The 14,505-nt window shown below is 35.0% G+C and overlaps 4 protein-coding genes across 6 annotated transcripts in view; 1 reads left to right on the top strand and 3 right to left on the bottom strand.

Moving 5' to 3' along the window:
- Positions 1-1,473: 1,473 nt before the first annotated feature.
- Positions 1,474-4,809, bottom strand: GLTP1 (glycolipid transfer protein 1). Of its 3 annotated transcripts, none has more exons than XM_021435446.2 (7): positions 4,657-4,809; positions 4,146-4,289; positions 3,545-3,600; positions 3,121-3,251; positions 2,873-3,008; positions 2,282-2,413; positions 1,474-1,741 (listed from the first exon to the last, which is right to left on the bottom strand). In XM_021435446.2, the coding sequence occupies exons 2-7, from the start codon at positions 4,261-4,263 to the stop codon at positions 1,709-1,711; spliced, it is 606 nt and encodes a 201-aa protein (XP_021291121.1). In that variant the 5' UTR covers positions 4,264-4,289; positions 4,657-4,809; the 3' UTR covers positions 1,474-1,708. The 3 variants fall into 3 exon arrangements, with proteins under 3 accessions (XP_021291121.1, XP_021291122.1, XP_021291123.1); XM_021435447.2 differs by having other exon boundaries at positions 4,146-4,345; positions 4,657-4,740; XM_021435448.2 differs by lacking the exon at positions 4,657-4,809 and adding an exon at positions 4,533-4,621.
- Positions 4,810-5,183: 374 nt separating this feature from the next.
- Positions 5,184-6,854, bottom strand: LOC110422027 (uncharacterized). Its single transcript, XM_021435786.2, has 2 exons — positions 6,614-6,854; positions 5,184-5,593 (listed from the first exon to the last, which is right to left on the bottom strand). The coding sequence occupies exons 1-2, from the start codon at positions 6,749-6,751 to the stop codon at positions 5,369-5,371; spliced, it is 363 nt and encodes a 120-aa protein (XP_021291461.1). The 5' UTR covers positions 6,752-6,854; the 3' UTR covers positions 5,184-5,368.
- A 1,989-nt stretch (positions 6,855-8,843) lies between these two features.
- On the bottom strand, positions 8,844-12,773 carry LOC110421048 (cysteine-rich receptor-like protein kinase 26). Its single transcript, XM_021434498.2, has 7 exons — positions 11,662-12,773; positions 11,294-11,425; positions 10,603-10,724; positions 10,100-10,310; positions 9,792-10,029; positions 9,493-9,643; positions 8,844-9,407 (listed from the first exon to the last, which is right to left on the bottom strand). Exons 1-7 carry the CDS (start codon positions 12,524-12,526, stop codon positions 9,087-9,089), a joined length of 2,040 nt encoding a protein of 679 aa, XP_021290173.1. The 5' UTR covers positions 12,527-12,773; the 3' UTR covers positions 8,844-9,086.
- A 273-nt stretch (positions 12,774-13,046) lies between these two features.
- Positions 13,047-14,505, top strand: part of LOC110421050 (large ribosomal subunit protein eL14y-like) — a 1,622-nt gene continuing 163 nt past the window's right edge. Inside the window, exons 1-4 of the mRNA XM_021434500.1 lie at positions 13,047-13,165; positions 13,262-13,363; positions 14,147-14,276; positions 14,361-14,473. Coding sequence (XP_021290175.1) covers positions 13,163-13,165; positions 13,262-13,363; positions 14,147-14,276; positions 14,361-14,473 — 348 coding nt within the window. The 5' untranslated portion in view covers positions 13,047-13,162. The remainder of the gene's footprint in view (positions 13,166-13,261; positions 13,364-14,146; positions 14,277-14,360; positions 14,474-14,505) is intronic.

The raw sequence follows: 14,505 nt of genomic DNA, 5'->3' as shown, positions 1-14,505 counted from the left end.
CAGCTCCATTCTTACACAACAGCTTAAAGGTTGTGGCAATCACCCAGATGAGAACTATAATGATAGTTCACCACATGCATTTAAGAATGGACAAAATAACTCATTGATAATGAAGATTCATTTGATAATCGAAAAATAATTTGGTATAAAATATTTTATAGAAAAATTTAATATTTTTTTTGTTGAATACGAGTTGATTACAAAATAATTGTATCATTTGATTTTCATTAATTTACGATCAAAATAAAAAGGACAAGAAAATAAGTAAAATCAATAATAATATTTTTTAAATACTTTAATCATGTATCTATAATTATATATAAAAAGAAGTCAATATTTTATCTTTACATCTATATGGAGTGATAGTTTTATGACGTGTAGAGCTCTAATTGATTGATATGTGAGTTGGTTGAGTTTAGAAGTTTCCAAATTGTGTTTTTGATTGTTTTAATTTTTTCATTTTTCATTTCCTTTTATATGTTCTTCTATCTCACAATTTCTTTATCAATTTTGTTACCATATCTTTAACTATGAGATTTCAAATTATGGATTGAATTCTTAATTTTTGCCTCAGTCAAATTTTTTTTATTGAGTTATATGCTTTAAGCAATCGGCTATTCATTGTTGTTGACCCATAAGATTGAAATAGTAGAAGCTGGATGGATGGCATGGCTTGCCAACTTGGTAGTAAATGCCGTTAAACCCAATGCTTTCCATAGATAAATGATCTTCTTTTGGATGAAAAACAATTTATAGCAATTAAGTTGTTTGGATTTGATTAATAACGGTTTATAGATACTTTCCTGGGATAAATTATCTCCCTTTGGATGAAAAATAATTTATAGTAATTAAGTTATTTGAATCCAATTAACGACTGTTTATAGATATATGCTTGTATTTTAGTATTTTTTTTATGATTAATGTAATATAATCCTTTAACTCTTAAACAACACTAGTTTATAATTAAAGCAAGTTTTAATTTTGAAGGCAAATCTATTTTATCACTTTTTTTTATCATAATATTATAAAAATATCAATATTTATCAATTATATAAAATATCCAAAACATGTATATTCATTATGAAAATATCAATTTTTATCAATTTTGTAATCTATAATTATATATATTCGTTAAATAAAGATCATTGAAATATTTTTTTATTATGGTTATTAATAAAATTTATTCAATTTAAAAATAAAAATTTAATTACAATAAATAATTTTATTAAAAAATATTTTTTAATTTTAATAGTATTGAATAATTTAAAATACTAGTATTTTTAAATTAAAAAAATTTAAATTAAATATTAATATATTTTTATTTTTTTAATATTTCAAATTAAATATTAATATTCATTAAATTTATATTCTTAAACTTAGTATAAGAGTTTTTTATTTTTTCTAAAAGCTGTTTTACGCCTCTCACTCAGATATTTTACCTTTGAAATAAATTTTTCATCTTCTAAACAAATATAAGTCTTGAAATATTTTTTTGAAATATATTTAAATAAACCAGGAGTAATAACCACAAAATAAGTAGTATTGGATTGAAAGAGACTGAAACAAGGCTAATAACTGGTAAAGGTTTAAAGTCGTTAATTATTTAAATAATATGAAGCTTTAGGAGCTGAGCGCAAGATCGAAAAAGTTAAGAGATAGGAGTAAATAGAAGCCTTTTGCTCCACTTGTGAATAAACTGCTTTGGTCATCAAGCCTTCATATCATCCAAACCAAAGTTAGCCTGCATCAACGGAATAAATTTGGTTAGTTAATTTTTACAATGCGAAATGATTATGCTGTGTAACAAAGAAAGCAAAAAAAATCATATTTAAAAAGGGAAATAACCATGCTAAAGTCAAGGTAATCAAAGTTGGAAGGAAACTTTTTCCTTAAGCAGCATGAACTTTGACTCTCTCATTATAGGCCATTATCTACAGACTACCAATGTTCTCAAATTTAATATTTTTGGGTTCCTGTATTTATATATATATTTGTTTTATAATTGGTTTTGGTGTTTTTTTGCACTAGACATTGGACAAGTGGCAAGACTAGTTTACACTTTATCAACAGAGCAGAGGTAAAACAAACCACAATCAGTAAAAACTGTAAGATATGATTATTTAAGTCATTATTTGCTAATAAAACATGAAAAGTTTCTCCCTTCAACCTTATCCACACTATATGATATGACTCTCAGGGTCAAACGACAGCTGGCCCCAAATATAGACAGATAAATGGTGGCATAGGAAACCAAGAATTCATCCCTTAGGAAGCTTCTTACCAGAAACTTGTGATTCTCCTCAAGAAATGGAGAGAAAGAAGAACAAAATTTCTCCATGTCAGCATTAACTTCTCCCGAGCCAGCTATCACTTCCATGAACTTCTTCCTATCTGGAGCCAGCTTCATAGCAACCTGTAATCCAACATTCCTTCAGTTAAACAATCTTGAGAAGTACCATAACCATACAACCAGTTCCACTCATAAAAGGAAAATAGACATAAAATGTGTCAACCCATTTAGTATAAAAAGGTACTTTGTTCGAATAAAAGAGAGGACTACGAAATCGATATTTGGTATTTAAAACTCCTCAGTGCTATTGTTTCTAGAAAGACACAATGTCTTCATTACAACTCTTACGCTATCACTATGTTGAAAAATTAAATAAATGTTCTCAATCTTTGGCTTCATACATGCACAAGAAAGATGCATCAAGGACAACAGATTAGAGAATGCTGGTATAAAATAAAGAAATGTTCAAATATATTATAGTTCAAAACATCAAAGTCTAACATCTGCAGTTCATGGATTATTATCAGGAAAGAGATATAGCAATCAATAAAAATTTAATCAAATGGGGATAAAAATGTTTACTGTGAAACTTGAACTAGCAATCCAGCCATGAAATTTTTTCAGGGTCTTGCCATAGGAGTCTGTACAAGCTTCTGCCATTGCCCAATCTGGATGTGCAAGTAAGTTGCGGAACAATTCTACAAGGAAATCCATTGCTCTGAAAACAATCAAATGTAAAAATTAAAAATTGCAAGTAGCAGGCAATGAAACATGCGCAGAGAGAGAAAGAGAGAGATTTGCTGCAATTTGCCTATTGGCAATATTTTTACCTTGTCAACCAAAGAAGACCATTGGTGCAACTAGATGATCCTTTTGCTGTTTTACATTCAACCTCTTCTTTCACCATATTGTACAAGTAGTTGTATTTAGTGGTATCAGATTGGTATTTTTTTTCCAACCTCTGGAAACAGAATCCACAGAACACGGTAATTTAAGAGTTGAAAGTAAAACTTTTTAAGTATGAAATTTATTTTCATTAAAAAGGTCAATTTTTTTTATTAAAAAGATCTCCATGGTGTTCAAATGCCTTCAACCTTAAGGGCAGAATAAGGAAACTAGCTCATGATGACCATCTCAAAAGTTCATACACAATTATTGCAGGAAATTAACATAAGGCATCTGCTAGGACAAGGAAAACTAAGTAAACATGATCATATAGCATACATGAAAGTTACTCGATAATAAACATCTTACCGATATGTTACCGCCAATATCACTCTTTACAAGGGTCATAGCAGCTCCAAACTTATCTGCAAAAGTAACAACATAGGATATAAATTTTCCCTATCTATCAAGTATCAACACTGTACCCATCAAGAAAGAAAGCCAGTAATGCCCTGCATAATGCCAGGCCTTAAAAACTGTAGGCATCCAAATAATCCCAGCCTGTCACCGTCTATCACACAAGCACACAAGTTAATCAGATCTGCTTTGAAATACAATCTTAGACACTCCTACCAAAAGTTTGCGGGCTAAATTATCAAGCATTTGTCTGTTAGCAGATGGTTGTCCAACTTCAATGACAATAAACAAGCTTAATTTTTATCATCAAAGAACATTTCGAAATCCATAGCCTGGATACAACCATCAGCATTTCAATCTTACAATCTTTTGCAAATCTCACAAAGACGCAGCCAGAAAGTTAAGTGGTCCACTAATGAACTTGAAGAAAGATTTCCACGAAGATTAAACTTAAATTAGACGCTAAAAGTGAACTAATCTAACAACTTTAAAATAAAAAAGTGATCGATAATCAGAAAACCTTAACATAACAAAAGGTATAGAAAAAACAAACCTATGACTGGCAAAATCAATTTGCAGACCTCCAGGAAAGGCTTAGTAAGCATTTCCCCTTGGGGAGATTTGATATGCTGCATTCCTTCCAAAGAAGGAGAAAACACTGTTCCTTCCATTGCTCAAAAGCTTTCACTTTTTATCACTGAAACGGTCAAATTAAAATCCCAACAATTAAGATCATCCCCCTGAATTCAACTCCTTCAAGATCCAATAAAAAGAAGCCACTTTTAGAACTCAAATCACTAAAAGTTTAACCTTTTGACTCAAAAAATAAAAAACCCAAGTTCAAAATCACATATATAATACAAATGATCGTATCAAAAAGAGTGAATTTCGATCAGATCCATTAAAAAAAACATAAAACAGTGAAAGAGAGAGATAATACAATGAGCCTTCGTTTTTTCTCGACACTAAAAAACAAGAGAAAAATGGAGAATTCTGAAGAAGTAAAAGATTTTAAAATGTGGGTTTTGGATTCTGATTCGAGTATGAGAAACATAAAAACGAACCTGAAGAAAAAAATTTTCTTCTTTAGAATCCGATTCTGTTAAGATAACGAAGAGAGACGCGTTCAGCTGATTTTTCTTTTTAAACCTTTTAACTGAATTTAAGTTGAAGACTCGAACTTGAACTGGGCTGTACACGTCGGTCCGCTAGCGCACATCTGCACGTTTCAGGGTGTACACGTGGCTTTGTCCACTTTGATAGATTTGCCCTTTTGGTTGGGTCCCATTGGTAATGGTCCAGGTGGGGCATGAACTTTTACATGGTCCGGCTACGAGTATGAACAAAAGCTATTCTTGAGCCTGGGCTTGGATTGGCTAAGGTTGGGCCTCTTTTTTATCCAACCCTTGAAGAACTAGGCCAGACCAATCCAAACTCATCCATAAAATTAATTAAACCTTTTAATTATCATGAAAATTAAATCTTTTATTATTATGATTTTATATTAAGTAGTATTATTCTTTTGATTTGACTGTTTCAAGTAATTTACCTTTTGGAACCCTTGTTTGTTGTCATAGCCATAGGAGTAAAAATGTAAAGCATTGAAAGTAGCCATTGACAAGGAAAATGAGGTAGTACAGTAAGTAACAGACGAAGGCCTAAAGAGACGCAGGGGAAAGAGGACAGTTTATTCTAAGTTCTCAAGCTAAGGATGGCATCAGATTGCCTTTTAAAGCTGAACACAACAAAAATTTTTCAGGCTAAAAAAGGGTTGCCTCACAAGACCCTGGCTGGGTATTTGATACCATTTTTAACAAGTTTTTTGGTAGCAGCATCACCTAAATCAATGCCACATATATCAGACAACCTAATGAGGTATAACAGCACATCAGAAAGTTCTTCTCCAAGATGCTCTTTATCTGATTCCTCCCAATTTGGCAAGCCTTTGTCCACCTCTCCTCTCCACTGGAATATTTCTGATAGCTCTCCTACTTCTCCAACCTACACATCCATAATTGAGAGAAAGAAAAGGAAATTAAAAAAAAAGAAGATGGTAGAACCTTATGACATCTGCAAATTTTATTATCATTGTCATTATCTTCAACTATACATTTCAACATGGAAAAGACAATATAGCATCTTCACTTTTTTTTTTCTTTTCTAAAAAAGAAGGCATCACATAGGGCTGGTTCGTATGAATAATTTGAGAATTTTCACTAGCAAAAATGGATTAAAGAGAATTTTATGAGCATGCTGGTACATATCTGTACTTGTTGGAAATGGAAAAAATGATTAATGTTACTGCATAATTGGAAGAAGTTAGCATTCTACTACAAGGTGTGGTTATGAGCCATTCCAGAACCAGACATGTTCCTGGTGTCACCAATAATAAAATGCTATGTGCTTTGAGTTGTTTCTCGGTGATGGACAAGATAAAACAACTGTGACAATGTTGTTCTGGTATTTCAAGTGCGGGGAAGGCTTGAACATCTGGCTACATTCATGTATAGCAGTAAAGTGAGACATTGGATCATGGCCTAATGCGTGACTACCTAGATTGGGAAGAAAGGGGTACCTTTGTTGAGGATAAAGGTTGAACTTATCAAAATTTCAAAATTATTCAGCAGCTGAACAGGTATTTATACAAACCTAAGAGGTAAGAGATGAGATAACTAGACAAGTATGTTTCCAGAGAAAAGAGATAGGCTGCTGGTTTATGTAGAGAATTCAACTTCTTAAAGAGATAATTTTGATACCTTTAACCTTTATCAGAACAACCTTTTGGGGTAGGAAAAGGGAGCAAAAATAGCAGAAAGGAAGATTTTCACAGTAAATATAGTGGTCTGGTCCAGTCCACTTTTTGTTTGTAACTATACTCATTAACCATGATCCCAGAAGATTGAAAGATAGTCAAGCATTATGCAAAGACAGACATGGGGTACTAATTCATGTATGAAATAGGGTTAACATTGTTTTTAGCTGGTGTCTGCTAAATGAAATTTGAGTGGTAATGATGATTACCATAGCAAGAAGTAGATTCCTAGGACTGTGGTACTTCTCCCAGTCTCTGGCCCTGGCAAATTCCTCAAGCCTTTTGGAAAGATCCTTCAGACTAATGTCAACCACCCTCTCTTCTGCATTCTCTTTCTCTTCTCCCATGCTTGCTCCACTTCTTTAATGCGTCTTATGGTTAAGTAGAGGGAGCTTTATAGCTTCCAAGGGGCGGTTCCTGTACAATGTTTTTTAAGCATTGTTTGTATCATTTTGCAATTAAAATTTGAAAAGGAAAGGTCTGAAAGTGGAGAAAATGCCTCATTCATGGTTTATACAAGAGATTCCCTGCAGCCCCACGATGCAAAATGGCCAACTTCACACTACCTGAAATTAGGAAAGAATATTCCCGTTTAATCATCTTTTATTATCCAAACAAAAGGCAGATTAAGATTTGGCAACCAAACTCAACTCCAGGGTTTAACATGTCTGTTCTGTAAATAACCCACCAGGAAGCATATCTGCATTGCATGAGGATGTTGGATGTAGAATTCAGTGGTCCAACTCTGTGCCTTCATTTTAGGAGTTCAGGCCTTTTCCTACAAACGATCAAGCAACTTACAGAACTCAAGGACTAAAATTGGATTGAATTATAGAAATATTTGGAGAAAGAAAAAGCTAACCAAAAACAGTGGGAATTACAAAAGAAAATTTGTGATGTGGGCCATAAGTGAATTGGACATGTTTTCTACCTGGACTGAAAGCAAATTTTGTCTGCCACTAAATTCCATTGCCATACAAGCCAGGCTTTATTTGTGCATAGGCAAGCTTGTCATAATGCACTTGGCAGCAGAATGATTATGCAATAGCACTTGCAGCATTTTAATTGTGGGCATTGCTGATGATCCCTAGCTATCAAGTATAATCTGATTGATCATCCTAGTGAAAATAATAATAATAATTTATTTAATTAAAATTTTTCTGTTTAAGCTGAATATAGCTCTATAATTCTCTGTCGGTCCACCCCCCTTAGCCTACCAATGTCAAATAAATGAAAATGCTAGGATGAGAAAACATGTTTTGCACGCAAAGGAAAAACAAATGTTGCTTTCTTTCTTTGTAGATGCTTTCCCATTGCAACTGATCACTGCTCCATCATCCATACATGCCCCCTTCACCGTTTTCCTGCCTGTGGTCGATTGCAAAGTTCAAAGTTAGAGACTTGGTGGCTCTTTTCCTACATGAGATAATGCAAGTTATAGTTGGAATATATTTCTGCAGGACCTTTGCTAGCAGATAATCATATAACATTCAAAGGTTCCATATGAAATGCTTGAAAATTCTCAAGTCTGCTCTTTTCTCACATCACATCTGATCATTAAGTTTAAAACATCGAAAGGAAGACCAGATGCTATTCTGATGCAACCATGAAAATTTAACCATTAAAAGCAAATGTCTTCAGGTCCACCTTTAGAGAACATTTTACTTTTATATTGGAAGCAAGTCAAGAACAGTAAAAGAATGTCAGATAACATAAATCCAAAAGGAAAAACCAGAGAGAAGGGCCTAACAAAATACTCAAATAGCCGGCGGGACGAGTAAAAAGATGAAGATTAGATAAATTCTCTTAAGATACGATAAGATGAAACCGACTAATGATTATTTGGGTGAAATGACTGAGTTCTTGACATTAACCTTAGTTCGGGAATCTTATGCTGAATATGATTTAATCTTCCTTTCCATTCATGTTAGTGTTGACGTCCTGCAACTTGTTGATTTTTACTTGTTTCGATCAATCAGAGATTCTGAGAATTTAGATAGCGTGGAATTTTAGGTACTCTTTTGATTACCATGTCATAATACTCAAACCATTTTCATGGTGAAAAGCTGTCACTTCGCAGCTTAGGTTAAAAACTTTCGGCAAGATTCAAAGTGTTTCGATTAGAGTATTAGAAATTAGCCAGGGTCAAAGTGTAAGCCCATTTTGTTCATCAAGTTTTTATATTGAAATCATTCCAACCCCCAGAATCTGATTCCATCTAGTGGTTCTGTACAAAAATCTTGGGAGGGATCTTCTGCTATTTACTTTGTAGTTACAGTATGTAGTCTTATCTATCAGATAAAGTCATTGTGCTCTCAATTCAAAGTGACTTAGAATCCAATTATTTGAATCAGATAGTAAAGGCTATTTTCTGATAGAACGGATTCATGGCCAAGATATCCCAGTTAATGAGTGTCAAGACAATTGTTCCAGTGAAAATTGCAGATAACCCTGATCACTCATAAATTCATTTTTATGTTGTGAGTGGAGATAATATTCAAAGCAAACTGAAAATAAACAAATCCAAAGAAGACAAACAGGCTGAACTTTAGGACTTGCTATGTTCTCATTGATAGCAATAAAAAACCTGATCTTCAAACTGAAAAATATAATCTTCAAGTTACAAAATTTCTTTTCTTGTGTTTGCTTAGACTTAGGTAGTTCCTTGTCATAAAAGAAAGTTTAGTTTAATGGGAAATATGGTGTGGCATCTCTGTCTGTGGATTGTCCTGACTGACTGGACCCTGAACTCTGCTGTGATGAAGGCAGGCTAGTCTCCATGCTACCATACATAAGAAATGCAGGTTGCATGGGCGGTGGGAGACTCAAGGAGTTGCTATTAAGCATTAAAACAACTGAAGCCATGGTAGGTCTTTTGGCTGCATGTTCCTGAATACATAATAACCCTACATGGATGCATCTCATTATTATGCTTTTTGAGCTGCTCCCAAGTGTTGGGTCAATCAGATTTTCAGCTGTTCCTTCTCTCCAATTTTTCCATGCCTGCAATTTGATGAATTGAGCATTAAAATATGTCAGTTAGAAAGGAAGCCAGAACTTATCAGGAGGGAGTGAGGAACAAACATACATAGCTTGGAAGGTGCTCTAGCTCCCCTGAATCGTTCATCCAACTGTTTTTCTTGCCACTCACAATCTCCAGAAGTAGAATACCAAAACTGAAGACATCCGACTTAACAGAGAATTGACCATGTAATGCATACTCCGGAGCCATATAGCCACTAGATGATCAGAAAGAACAAATTCAATTGATTGCTAACAGATTTAACTTTCTAGTGTGCAAACTGTCAATTTTCACTCTTGTTAGTAAACTGTATTAAGTACTCCAGTGGCATCAAGTATAACCAATAATGTGATAGTTGTACTTACTAAGTTCCCACAGTTCTAGCGGTATTGCCTTGAATCTGATTCACAGCAAAAAGTCTTGCCATGCCAAAATCTGAAATTTTAGGATTCATTTCTTCATCTAGCAAGACGTTGCTTGCTTTCAGATCACGATGGATAATCCTGAGGCAAGAATCTTCATGAAGATAAAGAATCCCTCGAGCAATTGCACATATGATTTTGTAACACATTTCCCAATTTAATTGGCCACGCTTAATTGAATCTGCACAAACAACCAAGATGTCGATTCTGATAAAGTTTTCAGTACGAATGCATGTGGTATAAAGCTGTACCAAATATGTATTGATCCAGGCTCCCATTGCTAACAAACTCATAAACAAGGATCCTTTCAGTCCCTTCCAAGCAAAAACCCATTAGGCGAACAAGATTCCTGTGTTGAAGCTTAGCTACCAGCAAAATCTCATTCTTGAATTCAAGTTCGCCTTGAGAAGAATGCCTAGATAGTCTCTTGACAGCAATTTCTTGTCCATTTTGCAGCATTCCCTGCAGGCGTAACGTAGTAAATGTAGATCAGGACAGCATGATATGAAGAAAGCATCTTGATTCTCAAATGTTTGACGTAAATAAGTTCCTTCTGTTTTACAAAGGGTTAAGATAAGACAATTTGTTAACTATTTCTCAACATGTTTACTTATAGAAACTGCCAAGTTGATCAGAAACCTGTCATAGCTTTGCAAATAAACAAACTGCAATTTGCATTACGGGTATATGCAATTTCATTACAATAACACCTGATTATACAAATATATATAATGATCAAAATGCCTCTGGTTACCTTGTAAACTGAACCAAATCCACCTTGGCCTAGCCTATTGGCGTCATGGAAGTCATTTGTTGCTGTTTTTACTGCAGTTAAGCTGAACTGCAAGGATTCCAATCTTCTGATTGCACTGTCATCTGCACCAAAAGCAAGAAATTTATATAAGATTATGAATCAACAAAAAGATCATAGCCAAATACTTCCCTGAGTTGAACTAGATTAATTATGCTATCTAGTTCTCCAAATGCATCAATCCTAATTTATTCCTTTTTGTTTTTACCGGGGAAAAAAGGGCCGAAGTCCTGATTTCTTTCCAGTTTGTATTCCAAAACAGCTTAAGTTGGAGTTCATGTAAGGGAAATCAGGCTTCTATGAAATTAATACCATAACTATGAAATCCAATCGTTCCAGTTAAATCAGACTTATAAGAAACTGGACACTTAATATAGTTTATAGAGCCAAACAAAAACCATTGTTCTTCATACCAGGAACCGATTTTCCTTTTGTCGAAAATTGAAATTTGCAGTTATCGGAAAAGCAAGAATTAACCTAGCATAAGAACAAAACTGCCCAACTAGAGCAGCAAAACTGAAAACCGATAGAGAGCAACAATTAACTGATAACATCTCAAGACTGGGTAAAAGCCATACTAGAGAGCTAAACCAATGTCAGGAATAAGAATAAAGCTAAAACACACTTCCCTTACCATCTCGATTCAACTTTGCTTTCCACTTGTACAAAATGCAACATAAAATGGAGACTATGACAGCCAGTGCCAGTAAAATGACAACAGACACAACAATGATTATAGTGGTTCGAGATGTAGTCCTGCTACTTTCTGCAAAGCAAAACTGTTTCAGGATAAATAGAAATTAAATGCAGTATTTTGAATCAATCCAACGTGCAGTTGACATCTCCCTGAGGAGGGAATTGTCCCAATTTCACACAGCCATCATGCCTCATAGCTGCTTCATAGCAATGAATAAATGAGATATCCTACTATCCTTTCCTGTAATTCCTATCCAAGACAATGAAAACTAACGATCATGGAACATAGCAAAAATATACACAGACCTCTATTATTTGTAATTACAGGAGGGACAATATCAACTGATGTTGATGGACCAGGTGGGGATAGAGATGGAGCGTCAATTGTATTAGAATCATAAAATAAATTCAACTCAAACCAAGCAATGCAGCTAGGCCTAAGAATTCTCCCTCCTTGCTTTCTGCCACAGCATTCTGAAAGCTCGCCTATCGCCCCTTGCAAGCAAATTCTGCAATCACTCTTTGAAATATCTGGGGTACATTGCACTAATCCATATATTTTTTCTGAGCTTGTGAAGTTCATGTCTCCAGCAGCAAACTTTGAAGTTGAACCAGAGGAAGCTTCTGTCAGGAGAACTCCCATTAACTTATGAAGCGTCTCATTGAATTGCTCCAGGTTTGCTGAGATGTCATTCGGATTAGTCACCGGAATGGAAGGAGTTACTTCCATAGCGGAGAAAATATTGCGGTTTGAATACCTTAACATGCATACAGATGATGATATACCAGGACCCCAAAAAATGGCTTCTTTCTGATTCGGACACTGCTTTTTAATACCTTCACTGGAGGAGTTGATGCAATCAAAACAACTCCCCGAGGCAAGGTCTCCTCTACAAAGGGCTAAAGCATAAACTTCGTCGGGGCCTTGGCCAGTGCTAGTGTTATAAAAACCTCCATTTACTGAAACATTGGAGTGCAGACTGGAAAGTATGAGATTGAGATTTCTGCTATATGCACTGTTAGCAGAGTATTCGCCCCTTTCAGAGCAGCCATTTGATTGTGCAGTACTGAAGGAAAGGCTAAAAAGAATAATTGTAGAAATCAGGAGAACAAAACTCGGATAACTCATTAGAGAACCATGGCTAACTGCCATTCGATCTTCCAAGCCCATCAAAAATTCCGCTTCGGTAGCTGAAATTATGGGATGGAGACGATTCTTTGAAAGTGGAATGGTGAACCTGGAAGTTTGACCCAACTCCTCATTGCAACTTGCAAAGTTGCAGACGAGTTATGATCAAAGATGTTAATAGTGCTTTGACAGCTTCCTCCTGGAAACACTAAAGCATTTTCTTTCCAGGGTTATTAGTCGCTGTTGACGAAGCACTAACTCCCCATACGTCAAGAATCCAAATTTGAGGTTGTGGAAATTGCCAAGCACTTCACTGGAAAAAAAAATTGCAATGAAATTCGATGTCCCCACAATATTACTGTGACATACCCTTACAAGTGACAGTTTCAAGTTGTGCAATGGTAGACCCAAAAGTTAATGGGCTCAAAAGCTGTAAACCCAGCCCAACATTAGATCCAAACCTCCTTTACAATTTAAAGCCCAACCCATTACCCAACCCAGTAAGCCCATCCTCCCCAAAATAACACATAAAGAATAAAAGATAACCTAGATCGTACGGCTATATACAGCCTATAAAACCACCATATAATAAAACCCTAATTCTCAGACCCTCTTTCATTTCCTCTTCCGCCTGCCTCTCTCTTTTGGCTCCGACACTCTCACAGACTCACAGCAAAGATGGTGAGTCTTTCTTCAATATCTAAGCGTCACCGCTTTCATTCTCTTTAATCTTCGATCTGGGTTTTGATTTTTTTTTTGTCTTTTTGGTTTTTGTAGCCGTTCAAGAGGTACGTTGAGATCGGGAGAGTGGCTCTCGTTAACTACGGAAAAGACTATGGCAAGCTCGTTGTCATCGTCGACGTGGTTGACCAGAACAGAGTATGTTTTTATTTTTAATTTGTTCAGATTTAATATCAATGAATTTTAATGGCAATTATGTGTTTATTTGATTTATGGTGATGGAAAGGCGACTGATTTTTATTCTTTTTAATGAATATAACATGGGTTTGGCGTAAATTTATATGTTAAAGGGGAAAAAAATGAGTTTTTGCTTAGCTTACTGTAATGGGATTTAATTTGGTTTTCGGATGAGTTAGTGATTAGATTAATAGTAGAATATAGCTGTTTTCTTTCTATTGAGATTGATTGAAAATAGGTTCTTTGTGTTTTTCTTGTTGAGTTACTCTAGAGTGAAACGTGTTAATAACTTTCCAACTTCAATGGAGAAAGGAGTCTGCATTGTGTTATGTTGGCAATTTGGTCGCATGAAATTATGGACTTGTTGTCTAATCCTATGTTGCCCAGAGACTGGAATGAGTGTCCTTGATGTTTGTGTCCAGACATTTCTAATCCTATGCTTTTGTCCATTTTGAGGTGTCAAATATGTCTGAAACAAGGATACTATGAGAAATTGAAGAGTTAGAGCAATATGACTAGATCATGTAGATTATGCCCATGTGCGTTAATGTATTTTTTCTTGGCATTTGTTGATCTTAGTTATGGTATATATTTATTCCATGGGACAATATTGAGTTAGTAAATGGATAAATGTGGAGTTTAGTGGCTGTATAGAAAGCTATAATCATGAGTTTAGTTGAAGTTGGGTATATAATGTCTGCAGATGTTTTGAGTTAAACTTTTGCTTGTGGCTTGGCATCACAGGCTCTAGTTGATGCACCAGATATGGTTAGGGGCCAAATGAACTTCAAGAGGCTTACATTGACTGATATCACGATTGACATTCCTCGTGTTCCAAAGAAGAAGACATTGATTGAAGCAATGGAGAAAGCCGGTAAGGATAATAATTCTCACCAGTATTTAAATGCTGTTTCTCTATGTTATGTTATCCTTTCTAATTGTTTTTATCTGATGGCAGATGTTAAGAACAAGTGGGAGAATAGCTCATGGGGTAGAAAACTGATTGTCCAGAAGAGGAGGGCATCTCTCAATGACTTTGATCGGTTCAAGCTTATGTTGGCTAAGATCAAGGTCAGTTTGTGGCGACACTAATGTGTTTAGTG

Source organism: Theobroma umbraticum, unplaced genomic scaffold, assembly GCF_002168275.2.
Source record: "Theobroma umbraticum cultivar Fairchild unplaced genomic scaffold, ASM216827v3 scaffold_130.0, whole genome shotgun sequence".
Classification (NCBI taxonomy): domain Eukaryota; kingdom Viridiplantae; phylum Streptophyta; class Magnoliopsida; order Malvales; family Malvaceae; genus Theobroma; species Theobroma umbraticum.
This window is presented reverse-complemented; position numbering and strand designations above follow the sequence as displayed.